This window comes from Mobula birostris, chromosome 2, assembly GCF_030028105.1.
Source record: "Mobula birostris isolate sMobBir1 chromosome 2, sMobBir1.hap1, whole genome shotgun sequence".
In the NCBI taxonomy this organism is placed as follows: domain Eukaryota; kingdom Metazoa; phylum Chordata; class Chondrichthyes; order Myliobatiformes; family Myliobatidae; genus Mobula; species Mobula birostris.
Window position 1 is genome coordinate 239,052,912 of NC_092371.1, and position 27,870 is coordinate 239,080,781.

The 27,870-nt window shown below is 42.4% G+C and overlaps 1 protein-coding gene across 1 annotated transcript in view; it reads left to right on the forward strand.

Moving 5' to 3' along the window:
- nt5dc1 (5'-nucleotidase domain containing 1) overlaps nucleotides 1-3,681 on the forward strand; it is a 673,759-nt gene extending 670,078 nt beyond the window's left edge. The window contains exon 12 of the mRNA XM_072251620.1: nucleotides 2,385-3,681. Coding sequence (XP_072107721.1) covers nucleotides 2,385-2,506 — 122 coding nt within the window. The 3' untranslated portion in view covers nucleotides 2,507-3,681. The remainder of the gene's footprint in view (nucleotides 1-2,384) is intronic.
- The last annotated feature ends 24,189 nt before the right edge of the window (nucleotides 3,682-27,870 follow it).

The following is a 27,870-nucleotide window of genomic DNA, read 5'->3' on the forward strand; positions in this document are numbered from 1 at the left end:
TATGTGCACCATGTCTCGATCAAAACAACTTTCAGAGGACCTTAGGAAAAGAATTGTAGAGATGCATGAAGCTGTAAAAGGTTACAAAAGCATTCTTAAAGACCTGAGTGTTCATCAGTCCACAGTAAGAGAAATTGCCTACAAATGGAGGAAACTCAGTACTGTTGCTGCTCTCCTTAAGAGTGGGCATCCTGCAAAGATCATACTAAGAGCACAACATGCAATGCTGATGGAGGTGAAAAAGAACCCAAAGGTAACAGCAAAAGACCTGCAGAAATCTCTAGAACTTGTTAAAGTTTCTGTTCATGTGCTCACTAAAAGAAGAACACTGAACAATAATGGTGTGCATAGAAGGACATCACGGAGGAAACCACTGCTCTCCAAAACAAAATATTGCTGCATGTCTCAAGTTTGCAAAGGACCACCTGGATGTTCTGCAACACTTCTGGACAATGTTCTATGGACAGATAAGACAAAAGTTGAACATTTTGGCAGAAATGCACACTGCTATGTTTGGATGAAAAAGGACACTGCACTCCAACACCAAAGCCTCATGCCAACTGTGAAGCATGGTGGAAGAAACATCACGATTTGGGCTGTTTTGCTGCCTCACAGCCTGCATAGCTTGCAATCGTTGAAGGAACAATGAAATCAAAATTGTATCAAGACATTTTGCAGGAGAATGCCAGGGTAGCTATTCATCACCTGAAGCTTACTAGAAGTTGGATAATGCAACAAGACAATGATTTGAAAGACAACAACAGAATGGTATAAAAAGAAAATTTGTGTGTTAGAATGGCTGAGTCAAAGTCCTGACCTTAATCCTATAGAAATGGTGTGGAAGGACCTAAAGCAAGTAGTTTGTGCAAGGAAGCCCACCAACATCCCAGAGTTAAAGCAGTTTTATAAAGAGGAATGGCCTTAAATTCCTCGAAGCCGATGTGCACGACTGATCAACAATTACCGGAAACCTTTGGTTGAAGTTACTGCAGTACAAGGGGGTCGCACCAGTTACAGAAAGCAAAGGTTCACATACTTTCTCCAACAAATACATGTAATATTGGGTCATTTTTCTCAATAAATAAATGAACAAGCATAATGTTTTTTTGCATTATTTATTTAATTGGGTTCTCTTAATCTAGTGTTACGACTTGCGTGAAGATCTGATCACATTTTAGGTCATATTTATGCAGAAATAGAGAAAATCCGACAGGGTTCACAAACCTTTTAGCACCACTATATTCAAAGTAAATTTATTATTGAAGTACATATATACTCAGTGGCCACTTTATTCGGTACAGGATTGGAACCCAGTGTGGTCTTCTGTTGCTGTAGCCCAACCACTTCAATGTTCAGTGTTCAAACTTCAGTGTTGTGCTTTCAGAGATGCTCTTCTCCACATCACTGTTGTAACGTGTGGAGGGTTACTGTCACCGTCCTGTCGGCTTGAACCAGTCTGGTCATTCTCCTCAGACCTCTCTCAGTAGTAAGGCGTTTTCACCCACAGAACTGCCAATTACTGGAGTTTCTGTTTGTTTTTCATACCATTCCCAGTAAATGCTAGAGACTGTTGTGTGTGAAAATTCCAGGAGATCAGCAGCTTCTGAGATACTCAAACTGCCCCGTCTGGCACTAACAATCATCCCATAGTCAAAGTCACTTAAATCACATTTCTTCCCAATTCTGATGTTTGGTCTGAACAACAAATGAACCTCTTGACCATGTCTGCATGCTTTTATGCATTGAGTTGTTGCTACATAATTGGCTGATCTTCCTGCAACAAGCATTGTCACAAGAAAGCATCAACCATCAGGGACCCCCACCACCCAAGCCATGCTCTCTTCTCACTGCTGCCATCTGGTAGAAGTCACAGAAGCCTCAGGACTCACACCACAAGGTTCAGGAATAGTTACTAACCGTCAACCATCAGGCTCTTGAACCAAAGCGGGTAACTTCACCCAATTTCACTTGCCCCATTACTAAGATGTTCCCACAACTATGGACGTACTTTCAAGGACACTTCATCGCGTGTTCTCGATATTTATTGCTTCTTTATTTATGATTATTATTTCTTTTTATTTGCTCAGTTTGTTGTCTTTTGCACATTGGGTCTTTCATTGATTCTATTATTGTTTTTGGATTTATTGAGTATGCCCACAAGTAAAAGAATCTCATATATGGTGACATATATGTGATTAAATATTTGCATTAACAAGCGGAGGTACTTAAAATGTAAGTATAATATTTCAAGTTTTAACTTTTGGCTCTGTGTGACTTGGAAATATACTGTTGCTGTTCTCACTTTCTGTCTCTAACTGCAAAAACTAAGTCTGCTTGGCATAAGTTATCCAACTGCGCCAATGAACTCCTTTGTTTCCTTGCAGATTTGTCACTTGATCACAAGTTTCCCAGGTTTTGTCCAGGTAAGCCGAGATCCGCTGGATACTATCCAAGGCCTCCGGTGCCCCTTGTTCCAAGATCCAGTGAACCCATCACACAAGAATAAGCATGCAGGAGCTGTTATCTCGGCTTGTGAAGAAAAGCAGACCCTCTCCAAAGCAACACGTTTTGTCCCTAGTGTGGCTACTGTGCATTACCTCCATGAGAGACGTTTCTGTACTGTTAAGTGCATTTAGAATCAGCTAAACTGATGGTTTTATTTTTTAAAAAAAAGCTGTTATATCTTTATTTTTTTTAATTCCTCTTTCAGTGTTAATGGTTGTAAGAGTAGCATAAATCAGTCTAACTATAGTATAAGCCTGGTGATTGTGACACTGGTGGAAGTAATGTAACTCCATTTAAACAGGGGCACTATATTAACGAGAATATTTGGCAAACCTTTTTTGATTTACAAGGAAGAGAAGTTGGAAGAACTGTGGTGACATTTTGGTCACAATAAACTCACACAGCAGTAATGCAATGATGTGTTTTGATGTGATTGATTTGATCATGTTGTAAGCTTGTTAATTCTTTCAAAGTGTTTACCATGTACTTTTTTCAAGTAAAGTGCGATGGTCGACTGGTATTTAATTATATTGGAATCAAACTGAAATGTTTCCCTGTGAACCATGTTCCAATCAAATGGCATCAATTGCATTGCCACATGGATACTGACAGAGCTGTCTATTTAGAAATCTATTACACTGTCAAATATTTTATGGATGTAAAATGTAAAATACAGTGTAAAATAAACATCTCTCTATAGACACTGCTGTAATGTTGGGGACAGGATAATTATTTTGCTAATTCTTTAACATAGATCATGAAACTCTATATTTGGACCAAATGTCATTTCAGCGTTCATTTTTGCTGTGTTCCAGCACAAGGACAAAACAACTGTATTGTGCTACATAAGAAGGTTTGCAAGTATTGACTTTTCACATTGATAGAAGTATTTTTCAATATTTAGTGAATAGATCTGACAAATTATTGATTAAACTTTAGTATTTGTAGAAAAATAATCTTGCAATTGTTGGATGCACATATTGTACTCTGCTTCAAGTCTCAGTAACTGCGTTAAGTCTGAACATGGTCAACAAGGCATTGTAACACCTACTCTGTTTCCGATGTAATTTGTTAAAGTGATGTGAGCTGTGTCAATCAACATGTAAACATCAGCTTCATCTTTGGTTTTCTATATTAAAATAAAAAGGCTAAAAAATGTGTTCCAAATTAAATCTTCAAGAGAAATCTTTTCATCTCTGGTGTGTAATTTTATAGAATCAGAAACAGGTTTAATATCACCGGCATATATCGTGAAGTTTGTTAACTTTGCGGCAGCAGTACCATGCAATACTGTACACCATAATATAGAAAAAACAGCGAATGACAATAAGTAGAGTTAAATAAGTAGTACAAAAATAAAAATAAAAAAGTAGTGAGGTAATGCTCATGAGTTCAACGTCTATTCAGAAATCAGATGATGGAGAGGAAGAAGCTGTTCCTGAATTGTTGTGTGTGTGCCTTCAGGCTTCTGAACCTCCTTCCTGATGGTAGCGATGAGTAGAGGGCACGTCCTGGGTGCTGGGGGTCCTTAGTGATGGACGCTGCCTTTCTGAGGCACTGTTCCTTGAAGATGTCGTGGATAACACGGAGACTAGTACCCATGATGGAGCTGACTAATTTTACAACTCTCTGCAGCTCACTTCAATCCTGTGCGGTAGCTCCCCCATAGGAGACAGTGATGCAGCCAGTTTGAATGTTCTCCTCAAACTCCTAATGAAATATAGCTGCTGTCTTGCTTTCTTTATATCTGCATCGGTATCTTAGGACCAGGTTCGGTCCTCAGAGATATTAACACCCAGGGACTTGAAATAGCTCTCTCTCTCCACGTCTGATGCCTCTGAGGACTGGTCTGTGTTCCCTCATCTTACCCTTTCTGAAGTCCACAGTCAGCTCTTTGGTCTCACAGATATTGAGTGCCAGGTTGTTACTGCGACACCACTCCAGTAGTTGGTATATCTCGCTCCTGTACACCTTCTGATCGCCATCTTTTATTTGGTTTCAATACAGATCGTCAGAACGTAATACAAGTTCATCATATAATTCACCCCCAGCAAACTGTCATTCAGTTAGACCATGAGGGATCCAGAGTGCACTTTTAGTTTGTGTCTTTTTGCCAAGGTATATGGGATGGGGGTGGAAGTCCCGCGTGGGAGGTTAGTTAGGAAAATTCAGTCGCTAGGTACACATGGAGAGGTGGTAAATTGGATTAGACATTGGCTCGATGGAAGAAGCCAGAGAGTGGTGGTAGAGAATTGCTTCTCCGAGTGGAGGCCTGTGACTAGTGGTGTGCCACAGGGATCAGTGCTGGGTCCATTGTTATTTGTCATCTATATCAATGATCTGGATGATAATGTGGTAAATTGGATCAGCAAATTTGCTGATGATACAAAGATTGGAGGTGTAGTAGACAGTGAGGAAGGTTTTCAGAGCCTGCAGAGGGACTTGGACCAGCTGGAAAAATGGGCTGAAAAATGGCAGATGGAGTTTAATACTGACAAGTGTGAGGTATTGCACGTTGGAAGGACAAACCAAGGTAGAATATACAGGGTTAATGGTAAGGCACTGAGGAGTGCAGTGGCACAGAAGGATCTGGGAATACAGGTACAAAATTCCCTAAAAGTGGCGTCACAGGTAGATAGGGTTGTAAAGAGAGCTTTTGGTACATTGGCCTTTATTAATCAAAGTATTGAGTATAAGAGCTGGATTGTTATGTTGAGGTTGTATAAGGCATTAGTGAGACCGAATCTGGAGTATTGTGTTCAGTTTTGGTCACCAAATTACAGGAAGGATATAAATAAGGTTGAAAGAGTGCAGAGAAGGTTTACAAGGATGTTGCCGGGACTTGAGAAACTCAGTTACAGAGAAAGGTTGAATAGGTTAGGACTTTATTCCCTGGAAGAATGAGGGGAGATTTGATAGAGGTATATAAAATTATGATGGGTATAGATAGAGTGAATGCAAGCAGGCTTTTTCCACTGAGGCAAGGGGAGAAAAAAACCAGAGGACATGGGTTAAGGATGAGGGGGGAAAAGTTTAAAGGGAACATTAGTGGGGGCTTCTTCACACGAGAGTGGTGGGAGTATGGAATGAGCTGCCAGATGAGGTGGTAAATGCGGGTTCTTTTTTAACATTTAAGAATAAATTGGACAGATACATGGATGGGAGGTGTATGGAGGGATATGGTCCGTGTGCAGGTCAGTGGGACTAGGCAGAAAATGGTTCGGCACAGCCAAGAAGGGCCAAAAGGCCTGTTTCTGTGCTGTAGTTTCTATGGTTTCTATGGTTTTTCCATGTCTTACTAAATATTGAAAAGTCTAGATAGAGTGAACGAGGAGATGATTATTTCCAAGAGTCTAGGTCTAGAGGGTACAGCTTCAGAATAGAAGGATAAGCCTTTAGAACAGAGATGAGGAGGAATGTTTTATACAGAAGGTAGTAAATCTGTAGAACTCATTGCCATTATGGCTGTAGAAGCCAAGTCATAGGGTATATTTAAACCGAAGGTTGATAAATTCTTAATCAGTAAGGGCATCAAATGTTATGGGGAGAAGGCAGAAGAATGGGGTTGGAAGGGAAAATAAATCAGCCATGATTAAAAGGCAGAACAAACTTGATGGGCTGAATGGCCTAATTCAGCTCCTCTGGTCTTACAGGCTTGCACTAACGTTTGATCCAATTTGCTTCTCTTTTGAAATATTACTGAAATCTGAAAAGATCCACAATTAGAAGGTAATCCTGGTGATTGTGGTTGCCTTGCGTGTCCTTACACTGTTTGGAGTCATCAGAACTGCCGGTGGCAAAGAATTCCACAGAGTCACCACCCTCCGCCTGAAGAAATTCCTCCTTATCTCCATTCTAAAAGGATGCCCCTCTATTCTGAGGCTGTGTCCTCTGGTCTTAGACTCTCCCACCATGGGAAACTTCCACTCTATCAAGGCCTTTCACCATTCAATAGGTTTCAGTGAGGTCACCCATTATTCTTCTGAATTCTAGTGAATACAGGCCCAGAGCCAACAGACACTCTTTATATGACAAGCCATTCAATGGTGGAATCATTTGAACCTCCTTTGAATCCTCTACAGTTTCAGCACATCCTTTCTGTACTCTGTTATTAGTTAAGTCTACACACTGTTAGGTGTGTTTTTAAATGCTGTTGTAATTAAAGAATTTCGCACTTGGGGTCAATAAAGTACTTAATATTGTTATTATAAGGGGTCCAGACCCACTCACAATACTCCAATTGAGGCCTCACCAGTGCTTTTTAAAGTTTCAACATTACATTCTTGTTTTTATATTCTATTCCTCTTGAAATGAATGCTGGCACCACATTTGCCTTCCTCACCATAGACTCAACCTGTCATTTAACCTTTAGGGAATTATGCACAAGAACTCCCAAGTCCCCTTGCACCTCAGTTTGTTCTGTTTTCTCTCCATTTAGACAATTGTCAATCCTTTCATTTCTTCTACCAAAGTGCATGACCGTACACCTCCCAACACTGTATTCCATCTGCCACTTCTTTGCCCTTTCTCCTAGGTTCTTCTGTAGCCTCTCTGCTTTCTCAAATCTACGTACTCCTCCATTGATCTTCATATCATCTGCAACCCTTGCAACAAAACAATCAACTCCATCATCCAAATCAATCAACTCCATCATCCAAATCATTGTCATATAGAATAAAAAGAATCGGTCCCAACACAGATTCCTGTGGAACACCACTAGTCAGCGGCAGCCAGTCAAAAAGGCTCCCATTATTCCCACTCTTTGCCTCCTGCCAATCAGCCACTGCTTTATCCATGCTAGAATCTCATAGCTCATAGCTTGTTAAGCAACCTCATGTGTGGCACCTTGTCAAAGGCATTCTGAAAATCCAAGTACACAACATCAACCGATTCTCCTTTGTCCATTCTACTGGTTACTTCTTCAAAGAATTCCAACGGATTTATCAGGCAAGATTTTACTTTGAGGAAACCATGCTGACTATGGCCTATTTTACTGTGTGCCTCCAACTGCCCTGAGACTTCATCCTTGATAGTCGACTCCAACAGCTTCCTAACCACTGAGGTCAGGCTAACGAGCCTATAGTTTCTTTTCTTGTGCCTCTCTCCCTTTTTGAAGAGTGGAGTGACATTTGCAATTTCCTAGTCATATGGAATCATTCCTGAATCTAGTGATTCTTGAAATATCACTACTAATACCTCCACAACCTCTTCAGCCACCTTGTTCAGAATTCAGATGTGTACACCATCTGGTCCAGGTGACTTATCTGCCTTCAGACTTTCAGTTTCCCAAGAACCTTTCTTCTAATTGTGGTAACTTCACACACATCATGCCCCTGGACAACTGGGACTTCCACCATACTTTTGCAAAATACTTCGTTCTTTCCCCATTACTACTTTTCCAGCATCATTTTCCAGTGGTCCAATATCCACTGCAGGGTGTTGGGAATCAGAGTGCAGAACAAACTTTTAGTATTCTCTTTAATATTATTTGCTAGCTTACTTTCATATTCCATCTTTACCTTCTTAATGACTTTTAGAGTTGTCTTCTATTGGGTTTTAAAAACTTGTTAATCCTCTAACTTCCCACTAATTTTTGCTCTATTAAATGCCCTCTCTGACTTTTATGTTGGCTTTGACTTCTCTTGCCATGGTTGTGTCATCTTCTCTTGCAAATACTTCTTCCTCTTTGGAATGTATATATCATGTGCCTTCCGAATTGCTTCCAGAAAATCCAGCTGTTGCTGCTCTGTTGTCATCCCTGCCAGTGTTCTTTTCCAATCAATTCTGCCCAACTTCTCTCTCGTGTCTGTGTAATTTTCTTCACTCCACTGTAATACTGATACATCTGACTTTAGCTTCTTCTCAAATTTCAGGATGAATTCAATCATATTCCTATCACTTTCTCCTAAGGGTTCTTTTACCTTAAGTTCTAATCAGCTCTGGTTCATTGCACAACATCCAATCCAGAATAGCCAATCCTCCAGTGGGCTCAACCATGAGCTGCTCTGAAAAGCCATCTCATAAACACTCAAGAAATTCCCCTTCCTGGAATCCTGCATCAACCAGATTTTCCCAATCTACCTGGATATTGAACTCCCCCACATAGTAACATTGTCCTTTTGCCATGCATTTTCTATCTCTGTTGTAATTTGTAGGCAACATCCTTGCTACTGTTTGGGGGGGTTCTGTATACAACTCTCAAGAGGGTCTTTTTACCTTTGCAGTTCCTTAGCTCTATCCACAATGTATCAGCAGCTTCTGATATCTATGTTTTGATTTGCATTTTTAGCAACAGAGCAACTCCGCCCCCTCTGCCTTCCTGCCTGTCCTTTCAATACAATGTGTATCCTTGGACATTACGCTCCCCGCTATAATCTTCCAGCCGTGATTCTGTGATGCCTACAACATCATACCTGCCAATCTGCAACTGTGCTGCACATTCATCTACCTTATTCCATATACTGCACACATTTAGATACAACACCTTCAGTCCTGGGTGCACCCTTTTTGATTTTGTCTCACCATGCTCAACCTTTTGATTCCTAACTTAATCTGAGGTCTTACCAGCATCTGCCTCCACAACCACGCCACTAACCGTCCTGGCACTCTGATTCCCATCCCCCTGCAACTCGAGTTTAAACCCCACCATGCAACATTAACAAACCTTCCAGTTAGGATATTAGTCCCACTCCAGTTAAGATACAAACCATTCCTTCTGTGTGGGTCCCACATTTCCTGGAAGAGACCTATAACCCAAGAATCTCATGTGCTACCTCCTACAGCAACTCCTTAAACTGTCTAATCTTTCTAGTTCTAGCTTCACTAGCACATGACACTGGTAGCAATTTTGAGATCACAACCCTGGAGGTCCTGCCCTTTAACTTAGCACCTAACTCCCTATGCAGAACCTTGTCACTTGCCCTACTTATGTCATTGGTACCTACATGGACCATGATTTCTGGTTGTTCACCCTCCCACTTAAGAATGCTGAGGACTCAATCTGATTTATCCCAGACTCTGGCACCCTGGAGGCCAGATACCATCTGGGAATTTCGTTCTTGCACCACAGAACCTCCTGTCTGCTCCCCAAACTAGCAATCCCCTATCACCACACCGAGCCTCTTTTCCCCACATTCCGATCTGAGTCACAGAGGCAGACTCAGTGTCAGAGACCCAACCACTGTGAATTTCCTCTTTTAGGTCAACCCCCCAACAGTATCCAAAGTGATATACATGTTGTTGAGGGGGCTGGCCACAGGGTTACTCTGCACTGGCTCCTTAACTCCTTTCCCCTAACTGACTGTCACCCAGTTTCCTGTGTCCTGCACCTTGGGTGTAACTACCTCTCTATATATCACATCTATCACCCCCTCAGCCTCTCGAATGACCTGGAGTTCATCCAGTTCCAGCTCCAACTCCAACTCCTTAACACTGTTTGTTAGAAGCTGCAGCTGGATGCTCCTCTCCCAGTTGTAGTCGTCAGGGACACTGGAGGTCTCCGTGCCTTCCCACATCCCACAAGAGGAGCATTTCACTATCCTGTCTGGTATCTCTACTGTCCTAGCTGAGCAGGTGTAAAGAAGAGAGGGGAAAGACCTTGAGCTTTGCTTTCTCTGAGTGAAGCCTCTCTTCTCGAAACTCCGAAGAGCTAAAGCCTTAATATCACCACTCTGACTATGTCCACTCAGACGATGGCCGCTAGACCTGCCGCTTCCTTCCTTTAATTTGCTCATACTAATTAATCCAAACGCCAATTGGCCACTGGTCAAAGCTCTATCAAGTTGTCACGAACTGCTCCTGCCTTTTATCCTCGGGAGTTGGACCTGATTGAAGTCCCCTCCTCTCCAAACTTCTGATGTCTGGAAATAAAAACAAAAACAAGTCATAATGCTACAAAGATTTCAGACCATTTGCAATCTGTCGCCAGAATGCTTTATGTCGAACAGGTATTGCAATATATCCCACAATCACATTTTAAGAAGTGGCCATAAATGATTCAAGGTCTTGATTGTTGAGATAAAGGGAAAGACTGCTGTCATTTAAGTTTAGTCAGCAGTATAGCCGCAAAAATTATCTGAAACAAAGGGCCTCCTGACTAGTTTTCACTAGGAATCTGTAAAAAATTTAATGATGTCTAATTGTCTGCTGAAACATAACCGGTTAATACAACACTCTGGTGTTTGAGGCTGTTCTCCAATCTGGGAAATGTATCATTTAAGGATGACAAACTTATACCGAAATGATACATTAACCTTCACGTGCATTTATATCCGCTCAATTAGGAAGACCCAACTTCACCAAAGTAAAATAAAGGGAACAATTCCTAGATATGGCAGCTCAGTAGCGTAGTGATTAGCACAAGGCTTTACAGTACGGGTGACCTGGTTCAATACCCACCGCTGTCTGTAAGGGTTTTGCAAGTTCTCACCAAGACAGCTTATGTTTCCTGCAGGTGCTCTAGTTTCCTCTCACAGTTCCAGGGCGTACTGATTGGTAGGTTCATTAGTCATTGTAAATTGTCCCATGACAAGGCTAGGATTAAATCAAGGGATTGCCAGGCAGCATGGCTCTAAGGACTGGAAAAGCCCCCTCCCCACCGTATCTCAATAAATAAATAAATAAAATCTACTTTACAGAAAGTAAATTGCACATTCAGCAGAAAATACCCACAAATACAGTACTTTGTGGTTAGAATGCCACACTTGAATGAGTTGTAATTTCTGGCCCTCTGTGATTGCATACACTGTGTCGCAATGTGTGAATAAGAGCTTTGTAAGCTATTTTACTTCCAGTGTTTGCCAAGCTTAACCAATCATAGAATTTCCAATGTAGTTTACATTAAATGTCAAAGAATGAGGAAATTATATTCAGCATTTTCTGTTTCACAAACATAATATACCTTGAGGCATCTTTCTAACCAAGCACCAGATTTTGCTTTAGAAAGGCATTTAGCAGAGTTAACTTTTATTTAGGCTTAGGCCACAAGACGTAGCAGCAAAATTAGACTTTTCAGCCTATCAGAGTAACAATCATTTTGTATTCCTTTGCACCTATGCACTGAAGACCATAAGATATAGGAGCAGGATTAGGCCATTTGGCCCATTGAATTTTCTCTGCCATTTCATCATAGCTGATACAATTTTCCTCTCACCCCCAAATCTCCAACCTTCTCCCTGTATCCCTTCATGCCTTGACTAATCAAGAATTTGTCAACCGCTGCCTTAAATATACCCAATGACAATATTAAACAATCTTGAATCTTGAAATGTCAAATAAATTAAAGGAAAAAGGGAGATGTTTGGATTTATAAAAGAAATGTAAGTTAAATTTGCGATATATACAGTAATTATGGTGAAAGGATGGAGATACGGTACATCTCTACCAAAGGAGGAGTAAGATGCTCCTTCCCTTCACTTGTCTGTAGGTCACCTTTGGGTAAGGTGTAGCACCTATTTAGCCTCCCGGTTGTGATCATGTAAACCCACAGGAGCAGGTGGTGGATGGTCGTATAAGCAGCCGGTGCATATCACAAGCCCTGGTTATGTGACCACTGATGCCAGACAGACAACCTCTGAAGAGTATTGATAATGGCTGGGGTCTCCCATCTTGTAAAGACACTGCCCAGAAGGCAGCAATGGCAAACCACTTCAGTAGAACAATTTTCCAAGAACAATTATGGTCATAGAAAGGCCATGATAGCCAACATCATACGACACAGCACAAAACGAATGAATGAACAGTAACTTAGTTTTAATAAAGTCTACGATAAAATTCTGAAGGACAAACTTCCACATATGAGTTAGTATTTTTAGGTCGCAGAGAGATTGATCAGCAACAGTTAATACTTCAGTTCATTGAAAGGTACTGCCTGAAGTGACAGAAAAATCAAACAAAAATCTAAGTTGCTGAAATGAAATAAAAACGGCAGGTCAAAAAAGAATACAGAGTTGATATTTCAGAACAAAACGCAAAATGCTCCCAATGGATAGATTCAAGTGTTGTCAATGCCATTCCAAATATTCTTCCTCCATTTTGAATCCTTTTGGTCTGGGGGTGAGGGGTAGGTCATGCCCTTCAAGGAAGCTTTCGATGCACACTTGAATCTTTGCCTCTGACAACACACACAAAATGCTGAAGAAACTCAGCAGGTCAGGAAATGAATTAACTGTCGTTTCGGGCCGTGACCCTGAAAGGTTCAAAGTTCAAAGGTTCATTTACTATCAAAGTATACACCACTGAAATTCTTCGCCGCCAGACAGCCACGAAACCAAGAAAGAAAAGAATGGCAGCATGACCATCAACCCCCAAACCCCTCCCCTGCAAACAAAGAAAACGAGAAAGATCAGGTGATAAACACAGAACATAAAAAACTATAAGCCTGAAAATAAATCTATGGTTCAAGTCCATATCCAAAATGCAGAAACCTGACACAGTGGCAGCCCCTTCCTTCTCCAGCAGCAGAACAATCCCACCAGCGATCAAAAGGCAGTCTCCCCTGTCCAGTAGCAGAGCGATCCCACTAGTGATCAAGAGGCGGCAGTGGATATTGGACCGCTGGAAAATGATGCTGGAGAGGTAGTAATGGTGTTACCATTAATATGGTGCTATAGTCCATCATTCCGTCATACCATCATTCCCACAATCCTGATTGAGAGGTTGCAGAATCTGGGCACATCTTCCACATTCGCCTAAATGTTTCAACCTCCCTCATTACTTTAGTCGGCAAAATGGAGTCGAAAATTGGCTCGCACACAGTCTTCTTGCCATGAGGGTCACGCATGCTGCTCTGTCTCCTGGAATCCTTTTGGAGACTGCAGAGTGCTGAGACACCTAAACATGCTCCAAACTGCAAATCAAAGGCTCCCAACAGTTCAGGAATCACATTCAACAAAAATCAAACATAAAGGACATTAAAGAAGTGAAATATATGATTCGTGATCTATACAGTAGATGTCGACCATCTTGACCGGAAGCCAGGACTGGAAAGGAAGGGAGAAGACAATGGAATAAAAAGGCAGGGAGAGGGAAAGGAAGATATCTAGAAGGTGATAAGCGAAGCAACACACACAACATGCTGGAGGAACTCAGCAGGTCAGACAGCATCTGTGGAAGTTAATAAACAGTAGATGTTTTGGGCCATGACACTTCTTCAGGACATGAAAGGGAATATGACCAAATAAGAAGGTGGTGGGGTGGGGAGGCTGGGAAGGAAGGAATCTGATAGGAGAGGAGAGTGGACCATGAGAGAAAGGAAGGGAGGAGAGGACCTGGGAGGTGAGAAGAGGTAGGGGGCTAGGATGGGGAATAGAAGAAGAGGGGAGGAAGAGGGGATTTTTTTACCGGAAGGAGAAATCAATATTCATGACGTCAGGTCGGAGGCTACCCAGACAGAACATAAGGTGTTGCTTCCCAACCCTGAGGTTGGCCTCATCGTTGCACAAGAGGAGGCACTCTGCCAGTTATTTGCTATAACAAGCCTCGGAATGGACTGTCTGCTTCAGTGGGATGTCTTCAGTAAGTGGCTTGTCCAGTAAAATAGATGAAACATAAGCTCTTTGAAAGACGTTAAACTTTATTTATTCGGGGCAAGAATAGAAGATCGGTGTTTCTCCTAGGTCTCTGCCTTTACTAGTCAGAATCAGAATCAGGTTTATTATCATCGGCATGCGACGTGAAATTTGTTAACTTAGTAGCAGTAGTTCAATGCAAAACATAATAAAGAAGAAAAAAAATAGTAATAACAATAAATAAATCTTATTCAGTATACTTTATACAGTATACATATAGTGAATAGATAAAAAAACATGCAAAAAACAGAAATACTAAATATTTTTTTAAAAAGTGAGGTAGTGTCCAAGGGTTCAATGTTCATTTAGGATTCGGATGGCAGAGGGGAAGAAGCTGTTCCTGAATCACTGAGTGTGTGCCTTCAGGCTTCTGTACCTCCTTCCTGATGGTAACAGTGAGAAAAGGGTATGCTCTGGGTGCTGGAGGTCCTTAATAATGGACGCTGCCTTTCTGAGACATCAGTCCTTGAAGATGTCCTGGGTACTTTGTAGGTTAGTACCCAAGATGGAGCTGACTAGATTTACAACCCTCTGCAACTTCTTTTGGTCCTGTTCAGTAGCCCTGCACACTACCCCACCCCCATACCAGACAGTAATGCAGCCTGTCAGAATGCTCTCCATAGTACATCTGTAGAAGTTTTCGAGTGTATTTGTCAACCATGCCAAATCTCTTCAAACTCCTAATAAAGTATAGCCGCTATCTTGTCCTCTTTATAAATGCATCAATATGTTGGGACCAGGTTAGATCCTCAGAGATCTTGACACCCAGGAACTTGAAGCTGCTCACTTTCTCCGCTTCTGATCCCTCTATGAGGATTGGTATGTGTTCCTTCGTCTTACCCTTCCTGAAGTCCACAATCAGCTCTTTCGTCTTATTGATGTTGAGTGCCAGGTTGTTGTTGTGGCACCACTCCACTAGTTGGCATATCTCATTGCTGTATGCCCTCTCGTCACCACCTGAGATTCTACCATCAGCAAATTTATAGATGGTGTTTGAACTATGCCTAGCCACACAGTCATGTGTATATAGAGAGTAGAGCAGTGGGCTAAACACACACCCCTGAGGTGCACCAGTGTTGATCGTCAGCAAAGAGGAGATGTTATCACCAATCCACACAGACTGTGGTCTTCCAGTTAGAAAGTTGAGGATCCATTTGCAGAGGGAGGTACAGAGGCCCAGGTTCTGCAACCTCTCAGTCAGGATTGTGGGAATGATGGTATTAAATGCTGAGCTATAGTCGATGAACAGCATCCTGACATAGGTGTTTGTGTTGTCCAGGTGGTCTAAAGCTGTGTGGAGAGCCACTGAGATTGAGTCTGCCATTGACCTATTGTGGCAATAGACAAATTGCAATGGGTCCAGGTTCTTGCTGAGGCAGGATTTCAGTCTAGTCATGAGCAACCTCTCAAAGCATTTCATCACTGTAGATGTGAGTGCTACCAGGCGATAGTCATTAAGACAGCTCACGCTATTCTTCTTAGGCACTGGTATAATTGTTGCCTTTTTGAAGCAAGTGGGAACTTCTGCCCGTACCAGTAGAGGTTGAAGATGTCCAGTTGATTGGCACAGGTTTTCAGAGCCTTACCAGGACTCCTTTGGGACCTTCCGCCTTGCGAGGGTTCACTCTCTTTAAAGACAGCCTGACATCGGCCTCTGAGACAGAGATCACAGGGTCACCGTGTGCAGCAGGGATCTTCACAGCTGTAGATGTGTTCTCCTTTTCAAAGTGGGCATAGAAGGCATTGAGTTCATTTGGTAGTGAAGCATCACTGCCATTCACGCTATGGGGTTTCGCTTTGTAGGAAATAATGTCTTGCAAGCCCTGTCAGTGTTGCTATGCATCTAATCTTACCTCCAACCCTGTTTGAAATTGTCTCTTCGCCCTTGAAATAGCCCTCCGCAAATCATACCTGGTTTTCTGGCACAGACCTGGGTCGCCAGAATTGACTGCCACAGATCTGGCCTTCAGCAGACAATGTACCTCCTGGTTCATCTGTGGCTGTTGGTTTGGGAATGTGCAGTAAGTCTCTGTGAGCACACACTCACCCACACAGGTCTTCCCCCACCTCACAAACAATTATAACTAGCTTTTCTCAAGCAAAGGATTTGCTGCTAAAATAACTTTTGCCCTGGATGAGTTACTACAATGCATCTTGTAAAGTTGCACAGTGGAACCACTAGATAATTTTGTCCTCCTGTTTGCCTTTTTGACTATACTCCTGCATCCCTTAAATTCCCTCAGGGATCCACTTGATTTCAACTGATTTTACCTGACTGATGATTCCTTCTTTTTCATTACCAGATCCTCTATATTAAAGCTCAAAGTAAATTTAATATCAAAATACATATACAACCCTGAGATTCATTTTCTTGTGGGCATACTCAATAAATCCATAATAGTATAATAACAATGGGAGAATCAATGAAAGACTGCACCAACCTGAGTGTTGAACCAGACTGCAAAAAACAACAAACTGTGAATAATTATGATAATGAATGAATAAGCAATAAATATCGAGATGAATGGTCCTGGAAAGTGGTTCTATAGGTTGTGGGATCATTTCAATGATGGGGCAAGTGAAGCTGGGTGAAGTTATCCCCTTTGGTTCGAGAGCCTGATGGTTGAGAGGTAATAACTGTTCCTGAGAGTGGTGGTGTGAGTCCTGAAGCTCGAGCACCTTCTGTCTGATGGCAACGGCAAGAAAAGAGCATGTCCTGGGTGATGGGGGATAGTGCTATAGTCGTAGTCATAGTCATAGTCATATTTTATTGATCCTGGGGGAAATTGGTTTTCGTTACAGTTGCACCATAAATAATAAATAGTAATAAAACCATAAATAGTTTAAATTATGCCAGGAAATAAGTCCAGGACCAGCCTATTGGCTCAGGGTGTCTGACCCTCCAAGGGAGGAGTTGTAAAGTTTGATGGCCACAGGCAGGAATGACTTCCTATGACGCTCTGTGTTGCATCTTGGTGGAATGAGTCTCTGGCTGAATGTACTCCTGTGCCCACCCAGTACATTACGTAGTGGATGGGAGACATTGTCCAAGATGGCATGCAACTTGGACAGTGACAATACTTTGCGTAGGTGTGCCCAATGGTGGGGAGGACGTTACTCATGATGGACTGGGCCATATCCACTACATTTTGTAGGACTTTCCGTTTGAGGGCATTGGTGTTTCCATACCAGGCTAGGATGCAGCCAGTCAATATACTCCCCACCACACGTCTGTAGAAGTTTGTCAAAGTTTTAGATGTCTTGCTGAATCTTTGCAGATTCCTAACGAAGTAGAGACACAGCCGTGCTTTCTTCGACATTGCATATAGGTGCTGCTGGGCCCAGGACCAATGCTCCAAAATAATAACATTGAGGACTTTAAAACTGCTGACCCTCTCCACCTCTCAAAACATCTCATCATTGTGGATATACTGTAAGTGCTACTCAACCATAGTTATTTTCTCATGTCATCCAGATCTTTACTGGAACATGCAGACTTCAGCTACTGCTGAATCACTTTTAAAAGCCAAAGGTCCCTTTGACCAATCGGCTTTAAAAACTCCTGTCAAATACTGCAAAATTTTAAACACAAGAGATTCTGCAGATGCTGGAAATCCAGAGCAACAGATAGAAAACACTAGAGGAACTCAGCAAGTCAGGCAGCATCTACGGAAGTGAATAAACAGTTGATGCTAAGACATTGGAGCAGAATTAGGCCATTTGGCCCATCGCTTCTGCTAGATGAGATGGTTCTTCAGGACTGGAAAGGAAGGGGGAAGAGGCCAGAATAAAAAGGTGGGGAGAGGGGATGAAGGATAAGCTAGAAGATGGCGAGTGAAACCAGGTGGGTAGGAAAGGTAAAGAGCTGGAGAAGAAGGAATCTGATAGGAGAGGAGAGTGGACCATGGGAGAAACTAAAGGAGGGGCACCAGGTGGAGATGACAGGCAAGTGAGGAGAAGAGGTAAGAGGTGTCATCTTGACAAAAGCGGAGGCCATGGAGCGACATGTTGGAATGGGAATGGGATTTGGAATTAAAATATTTGGTCACTGGGTAATCCCAATTTTGGCAGATGGATGGAGGTGCTTAACAATTCTGGAAAACTCCCATTCACTGCCACCAAACTCATAGTTCCGTTACCCAACACTTCTCCTTTCTACAACCTACCCAAGATCCACAAATCTGACGGTACAGGTAGGCCTATTTTTTTCCTGCCCCACTGAACTCATGTCCCCCACACCTCAATTCCATTCTATCCCCCTTGGTTATCCTCATACCTTGAGTCCATTCTATTCCCCTCGGCTCAGTCCTGTCCCACCTACATCCACGACATTGGACATGCTGTTGCTCTCAACAATTTTCAATTCCTTGGCTCTGACAGCCTCATTTTCACCATGGATGTCCAGTCCCTATAGAATTCTAACCCCCATCAAGAAGACCTTAAAGCTAGCCCCTTTTTTTCCTCAACTGAAGATCCAGCCAGTTCCCCAACACCAACAGCCACATCCGTCTGGCAGAACTAGTCCTCAGCCTCAACAAGTTCTCTTTCTGCTCTTTCCACTTTCTCCAAACTCAAGGGGTAGTCATGGGCACCTGCATGGACCCCAGTTACAATTGCCTTTTTGCTAGTTACATAGAACAGTCCATTGCTTCGAGTCTTCCCCGGTGACGCTCCCCAACTCTTCCTCTGTTATATTGACCACTGCATTGGTGCTGCTTCATGCACTCATGCTGAGCTTGTCAATTTCACCAGCTTTGCCTCCAACTTCCACCCTGCCCTTAAATTCACTTGGTCCATTTTTGACATCTCTTTCCTTTTACTTGATCTCTCTGTCTCCATCTCTGGAGACAAACTGTCTACCAACATCTTCTATAAACCTATCAATACCCATGGCTATCTTGACTATTCCTCTTCCCACCCTGTCTCCTGTCAAAAAGCTATTCCCTTGTCATCACCACTGCATCTGTTCCCTAGATGTGGCTTTTCATTCCAGGACATCACAGATGTCCTCCTTCTTCAAAGGTTGGTGTTTACCTTCCTCTACCACCGCTACTGCCCTCACCCCCCATCTCCTCCATTTCCCGGACATCCGTGCTCAACCCATCTCCCCGCTACCTTAACAGGAATAGAGTTCCTTTTATCCTCACCTACCACCCCATGACCCTCTGCATCCAACACATCATCCTCTGCAACTTCCACTATCTTCAATGGGATCCGATCACAAAACACTTCCTGCAGGGATCGCTCCCTCTGTGATTCCTTCGTCCATTCATCCCTCCCCACTAATCTCTCTTCTGGCAGACATCCCTGGAGGCACAGAGGTCAAGAGCGCACAGCCTCCGAATAGAGGGGCATCCATTTAAAACAGAGATGCAGAGAAATGTCTTTAGCCAGAGGGTGGTGAATTTGTGGAATTTATTACCACAGGCAGCTGTGGAGGCCAGGTCGTTGTGTGTATTTAAGGCAGAGCTTGACAAGTTCCTGATTGGACACAGCATCAAAGGTTACCGGGAGAATGCCAGGGAGTGGGGCTGAGGAGGGGAACAAAGGGTCAGCCATGATTGAATGACGGGGCAGACTTGTTGGGCCAAATGGCCTAATTCTGTTCCTATGCCCTATGGTTTTATGAAGCCAATTTACTCATAAGTGTTAATAACAGTAAAACAACAAAAATATTTCCTATGTTTAGCATGTCTAATAAAAGAAACTTATAAGAAACAGTGATGAAAATAATTCTATTTTATTATAATAAACAGATAGAAAGAGAGATCAGCCTCTCAGTTCCATTTCTGGAGAAGTCAGCTTCAGGAAAATATTGTTTATAAGGACTGATCTTTTTAAAAAAATTGGTTTTGTTTGGCATAACACAGGTTTGAGCAGATTATTTTCAGGATAACGTGCTCTGTTGCCAGTATACCAGATGAAGAGAATATGAGCAGTGATCAAAATACCACCGAAGCCAGAAATCTGAAATAGAAAGAGAAGAATATACATCTAGCCATTTGGTACCAGTGAAGGCAGAAGCCAAGTTAATATTTTCACTGTGAATCCTTTCTCAGAGCTCCGAAAATCTTGTTTGTACATGAATGTGTGATGAGGACTTAAATGATGCTAATTTTAATTTTTATTAAATTTGGACTTGATTTAAAGAAAGTAGTTTCATGACCCGTCATAGAACTCGCGAAGATTTTTGTTAACCATTATTTTTATATATAGTACTAATCTCTACTGGAAGATTTATGTACAAAATAGATAGCTTTTTCTGTTTATAAGAGTAGAACTACAATTTGGATACTGCTTCACAGGATTAATACCTGACTTTCAAGAGCACTTGTGAGTTATGTTCCGGCTGGACTTAGTCCTTCAACTGCTGGAGAACAGTGTGGAAAGAACAGGTGCTGTTTTCTCCCGGTAGGGATTAGTTTTTAGTTCCAAGTGCTCCTGCCACGTTTTGTCACCCTGCAACCTTATCCTTCAATCTCTTTGAATTATGGAGGACAGCTTGTGTATAAATGTTTCTGTCCAGCGGACTTCATCATGATCATCATGACTCCAGTATTTCTACTATTTTTTAATTGTACATATGATTTTTTTGTGTTCTATCGCTGAGCAGCAGTGAACCATCTGATTGGCTTATCAGAGTTCTCTTTGGGAACTAGTTGACTTGATCAGCATTTCTGATCTGGCTATTGTTCACGATTGCATTTAATAAAAAAAAGTTACTGGACACTTCTCTATGCACATATCTGATTTCTTCTATTGATGTCAACATGAGGAAAAAGGATTAAAGTTTGTAGGTTTGGCCGATCGGTGTTAGGACTAAAGAAGCATAAAACTCCCTTTATTCCGTCGTCACACAAGGACGGCCTCCAACTGCAGCAGAAATGAGAAAGATTTATGAAGTGAGAAGAGCAAATGATAAAAAAACATAGAGGCTGGACAATATACTTATATTGCAGTTCTTTCATAAGATTGAGCTGGCACTTCCAAGGGCTCACCCAAAGTTCAAGGTATGTATACAGTATGTCACCATATATTACCTAGAGATTCATTTTCTCGCAGGCATTCTCCGTAGAACAAGGAAAAACAATGGAATCATTGAAAAGCTACACACCAAAGACTGATAACTAATCGACGTGCAAAAGAAGACAAGCTGTCCAAATACTAAATAAATAGATAGAAAGACAGATAAATAAATAAATAACACCAAGAGAGTGAGTTGTAGAGACCTTGAAAGTGAGTCCATAGGTTGTGGAATCAGTTCAGTGTTGAGATGAGTGAAGTTATTTCACTGGTTCAGGAGCCTGGTGTTTGTGGGGCAATAACTGTTCTCGAACCTGGTGGTGTGGGTCCTAAGGCTCCCGTACCTCCTCCCCGATGACAGGAGAGCATGGCTTGGACGGAGGCCTCCTTGATGATGGATGCTGCTTTCCTGTAGCAGCGCTCCTTGTAGACGTGCTCTGTGGTGGGGATGTCCTTTTCTGTGGCTCTGTGAATGATGATCCGAGGATAAATCATCGGGAGGTCTCCCTGTGCCATTATGTTTGCTTCTAATAGTGAAGTGAGATCACAACAATGGTCTCAGCTATGTCCCCAACAGTACTGAAGCAGGGTGACCCTGTTGCTAATCCTACATTCATGTTACTATCCTATTGAGGTCTGTGTCCAATCAGCCGGAACAACAACAATTGGTATCTTACCACCAATGTGGGTGGTGAGGTGGAGGTAGACCTCTACTAAAGGAGGTGTGAGGCACTCCCTCCCTCCGCTAACCTGCAGGTCACCCTTGGGCAAGGTGTAGCACCTGCTTAGCCCCCGATCAGGGTCATGTGAAGCCATGGGAGCAGGTGGTGGATGGTCGTATGAGCAGCCGGTGCTGATCACATGTCCTGGTTATGCGACCACTGACACCAAGCAGACAATCTCTGAAGAGTATTGATCATGGCTGGGGTCACCCGTTTCGTATAGACACTGTCCAGAAGAAGGCAATGCCAAACCACTTTTGCAGAAAAATTTATGAAGAACAATCATGATCATGGAAAGATTATGATCGCCCACATCATACAGCACAGTGCATAACATCATTGTTTCAGTTTCAAGAAAGTAAAAGATTTCAGAGCCTTTCTCAACAAAGCAGTGGTAGAAATTGAATCTCACCTAGAAAACTGAGCATCTTGTTAAAGTGGCAAATATTCTGCCAGAATATACATTCCGAGAAACAGCTGGAATAAACCACATACCAGGAATCAAAACAGACCTGGCCAAATGCGTATGGGAATTACACCCAAATGTACAAAACCGATCTTTTTGTGGAAGAGAGTCTCTGGAAATTGAAGAGCCTGCAAGAAAAGTACTGCAAATTATTGCCGAAAACACCAATATGACACACAATAGCAAGAATGCCTGATGTAAGTTTTAGAAAATGAGAACCAGCCAAAGAAAACAGGACACTAAAAATGTAATCTGCCTTGAGCAGTCAGTAGTGGAAAGGGAAAGTAGCTTCAAATTCTGGGCGTCAATATCTCAGGAGATCTGTCGTTGGTCCAATATGTCAATCCAATTGCGAAGAAGGCACCCACGCAGTTCTGTTCGTTGTCAGTTAAGGAGATTAAGCATGTCGCCAAAGGCTCCAGCAAATTTCTGTAAGTGTACAGTGGAGAGCTAACTCCACCACGGATCATCCCAAGCCCAGCTATGAAAGGAAGAGGGCTGGGCATGGGGCTAGCAACCCCATCCTGTAAAAACCCAGAGCTGCAGAAATGCCAACTACAAAAGGTGGAGGCTTCAGCCCAATACGTCACAGGTAAAGTCCTCCCATCCACTGAGAACATCTACATGAAAGCAACATCCATCATCAGAGATCCTCACCGCCGTGCCCTTTTCTTGCTGCTGCCGTCAGGTAGAAGGTACAAGACCCTCAGGGTTCACACCACTGGGTTCAAGAACAGTCACTACCCCACAACCATCAGGCTCTTGAACAAAAGGGGATAACTACACTCACTTGCTCATCCATCGAGGTCTTCCGGCAATCAACGATCTCATTTTAAGGACTCTTTATCTCATTATCTCATGTTCTTACTGTTCATTGCTATTTATTTCTATTTGCATTTGCACAGTTTGATGTCTTCTGCACTCTGGTTGATCTTTCATTGATCCTGTTGTAGTTAGTATTCTATAGATTTGCTGAGTATGCCCGCAGGGAAATGAGTCTCAGGGTTATATGTGGTGACATATTTGTACTCTGATAATAAATTTACTTTGGTCTTTGAACAGAAGCTCCAAAGGCTTCATCCATGGGAGAGGAAGGATCTTCAAAGATAGGGTACTCTTGGGGACAACTTGAAAGACTGGCCCAGGCTTTGGTGAGCTTCCGTTGGTGGCCTATGCCCCAGTAGGGGTGCTAGGCTTAAGTAAGTACAGTTAATTGGTTACTATCACAAAATTCACTCAACTGTGTATCTATACAGGCTAAAAGTTAGGCATCATGTTGAGACTCTTTCGGAGGAAGAGGCCTGCTCAAACCCAATATTACATGACATTTTAGATGCTAAAAGATCAATTGTATATTTACAATATATCTACAATGCTTTCCTTTGAATTATGCACTGGATAACTTTCACACCTCCTTCTTCACACCCACACCACAGACACCCAAATGAATTTTAAGTCAGCATTGTCTTAAACTATGATTCACAGCTCTTAGGAACCCATTGTCCAGGGCTACAGTGTGTGTCCAGCTGAAAGTTAATCTACAGTCCATATTCAGATCTGAAGATTGGTGGCTGACGTTAGTTGCTAAATTTTTTTTATATACCCTACGCCTAGAATATGTTCTAATAGTTATGATCAAAAAATTCACTCAACTGCGTATCTATACAGGCTGAATTTTACAAACTGTAGGCATTATTTTTTGCTGTGCTTTGGCTGGGGGAGAGAGAGAGAGAGAGAGAGAAGGCCTTTGACAGCTTTGTGTGCTCGCTATTTCAATGTTTCGATCTCCAGTGACACTTCAGTCGGTGACATTGGCAGGGAATCGGGTCATCTATAGGGCACCATCCCATGTCTTTCAAGCTGTTCCTGGAGATCCTGAATATATGATCTATTTCATTTATTCAAAGACTTTTAAGATATTCCATTGCCAAAACACCTGAATTTCCTCGATGTGTTGCTTTCTTTTTTCACACAGATAAAATCTATCTAATTGACTTAGCTTAGTGTCTTCTAGATTCTCCTTACGTAGCTTAGTCATGATTTGCTTGTTAATGCCTGTCTGAAGTGCCTCGGGATATTTCATTTCATTAAAGGATTTATAGAAATACTGATTGTTGATTCTGCTTTCATCACCAGACTTACCATTCACCTCCCACCTTCCCAGTCGTGCCTGCATTTCAGATCGCTGATTAAGCAGGGAGGCAGGTTGCTTGACTGGTCCTATAGACTCAGGCAACTTTGCCTGTTTCAGACTGATAGAAAAAGTAGCCTTGGTTGGGTTAGAAGATTGGATATGATCTTCATGAATGTAGAATGGGCTTGAAAGGCAAAATAGTCTATGCTTGCTTCCTATTTCTTCTAGAATGAGAGGAAAATTGCCTTGTGTTGGCCTTCAATAGTGAGTTCAATAGCTGTGAGGTAATGTTGCATCTCTTTAAAACTCTGGCATAATGAACAAATGAATGATGGGGAACTGATTTTCACAGGAATACATTACAGTCTCGCAGCTTAGGATAACCTACCGATAAAATTAATTGAGGTATAAGGCACAGGCTGTGTGCCAATCATGTCTTTCAATTTCCTCCCCACTGGAAGCATGGAGTAAATTTTTAGAAGAAAATAGGATATTATCAAAGATCTGTGGTAAACTGGATCAGCAAACTTATGAATGACACCAAGATTGGGGGTGTATCGGACAGTGAGGAAGACTACCAAATCTTGAAGTGGGATCTGGACCAGCTGAAAAATGGCAAATAGAAAAATGTGAGGTGTTACACTTTGGGAGGACAAACCGGGACAGGACTTCTACAGTGAACGGTGGGGCACTGAGTAGTGCAGTGGAACAGAAGAATACAGATTCTTCGTTCCCTCAAAGTGGCATCACAGATTGAGTACATAGTTCTTCATAAATCAAAATATTAAGTACAAGAGTTGGGATGTTGTATTGAAGTTGTATAACTAAGGCCTAATTTAAAGGATTGGGTGCAGTTCTGGTCACCTACAACAAGAAAGATATTAATAACTTTGAAAGGATGCAGAGAAAATTTACAAGGGTGTTGCTGAAACATGAGGACCAGAGTATCGGGAAAGGGTGAATAGTTTAGGACTTTATTCGCTGGAGATTAGGAGAATGAGGGGAGATATGATAGAGGTATACAAAATTATGAGGGGGACAGATAGGGTAAATGCACAAAAGCTTTTCCCACCAAGATTGAGTGAGACTAGAACTAGACGTCATGGGTTAACGGTGAAAGGTGAAATATATGAGGGGGAACTTCACACAGAGAGTGATGAGAGTATGGAATGAGCTGCCAGTGGAAGTGATGGATGCAGGTTCAATTTCACCAGTTAAGAGAAGTTTGGATAAGTACATGGATTGAATGGGTCTGGAGAGGGCAGACGGCATTAGGCAGAATAATGGAAACATGGACTAGATGGGCTGAAGGGCCTATTTCTCTGCTGTAGTACACTATAACTCTATGAGATCCCATCAGAAGTGAGGAAGTAGAAGGACATGAAAATGGAGTTTTCCAATTCTGTGACTCGTTCTCCTGGATATCCTGCATTCAAGTGATTTTGTAAACAAGTTGTTTTGGAAGCAGGTCATGTCAAGTCAAGTCAAGTCACTTTTTATTGTCATTTCAACCATAATTGCTGGCACAGTACACAGTAAAAACGAGACAACGTTTTCCAGGACCATGGTGCTACATGAAACAATACAAAGACTACACTGAACTACATAAGAGAAAAACACAAAAACTACACGAGACTACAGACCTGTCCAGGACTGCATAAAGTGCACAAAACAGTGCAGGCATTACAATAAATAATAAACAAGACAATAGGCACAGTAGAGGGCAGTAGGTTGGTGTCAGTCCAGGCTCTGTGTATTGAGGAGTCTGATGGCCTGGGGGAAGAAACTGTTACATAGTCTGGTCGTGAGAGTCTGAATGCTTCGGTGCCGAACAAATAAAGTTGACAATTTTTCTAATGCCAGATTTCTTTCAAGTAGTGAACTCAGCGTTGCCTACCTTTTGCACTCACTTGGGAAAACACTGCCCTGATAGAAGAAGAAATGTACAAATACTTTAAATAGTGATAGACTTCCATCATGAAAACTGGAGAATTCATGGGAAAGGCCACCGGGGTGTGAGATGCAGTATTTCTGAGATGGAGGTAAGAAATACTGCAACATTGTGAAGGGGAAAATGGCAGCCTTAGTGGTACAAATTCGTCAGGAAAACAGCCGTAGCAAAACAATCTAAAATCCCCCCACAGCACACACACAATACTGGATGAACTCAGCGGATCAAGTGGAGATCCTCCAGCACTTTGTGTGTGTCGCTCTGGATATCCAGCATTTGCAGAATCTCGTATCTTTAACTCTTTTTCTCCCCCAATAATAAGACCACAAAATATAGGAGAAGAAATAGGCTATTTGGCCCATCGAGTCTTCTCCACCATTTCACCATGCCAGATTCATTTTCCCTCTCAGACCATATTTCCTGCCTTTTCCCCATATCCGTTCATTCCCTGACTAATCAAGAGTCTATTAATCTCTACCTTAAAAATACCCAATGACTTGGCTTCCACAGCTGCTTGTGGCAACGAATTCCACAGGTTCCAGGATACAAAGGTTCACTTTATTATCTAAGTGTGTATGTGGAATACGACTGAAACTTGTCTTCTCCAGATATTCACAGAATGCAGAAAACCACATAAGTTGTTGAAAGAACAGCATCAATCCTTCCCCTGTGCGAAAGGGAAAGGGAACAAAAGCTCACAAACCCCGAACACCCCCAGCCCTCCCTCACACAAAAAACTAACAGATCACCCAAACTCCCAGCCCACCAATCCACAACAAGAAAGAATGGGTGAGACACCTAAATATCCATAGAACTGAAAGGGGCCAATATGAACTACAAGCAACACACATCAAAGTTGCTGGTGAACACAGCAGGCAGCATCTCTAGGAAGAGGTACAGTCGACGTTTCGGGCCGAGACTCTTCGTCAGGACTAACTGAAGGAAGAGCTAGTAAGAGATTTGAAAGTGGGAGGGGGAGGGGGAGATCCAAAATGATAGGAGAAGACAGGAGGGGGAGGGATGGAGCCAAGAGCTGGACAGGTGATTGGCAAAGGGGATATGAGAGGATCATGGGACAGGAGGTCCAGGGAGAAGGAAAAGGGGGAGGGGGGAAAACCCAGAGGATGGGCAAGGGGTATATTCAGAGGGACAGAGGGAGAAAAAGGAGAGAGAGAGAAAGAATGTGTGTATATAAATAAATAATGGATGGGGTACGAGGGGGAGGTGGGGCATTACCGGAAGTTAGAGAAGTCAATGTTCATGCCATCAGGTTGGAGGCTACCCAGATGGAATATAAGGTGTTGTTCCTCCAACCTGAGTGTGGCTTCATCTTTACAGTAGAGGAGGCCGTGGATAGACATATCAGAATGGGAATGGGATGTGGAATTAAAATGCGTAGCCACTGGGAGATCCTGCTTTCTCTGGTGGACAGAGCGTAGGTGTTCAGCAAAACGATCTCCCAGTCTGCCTCGGGTCTCGCCAATATATAGAAGGCCACATCA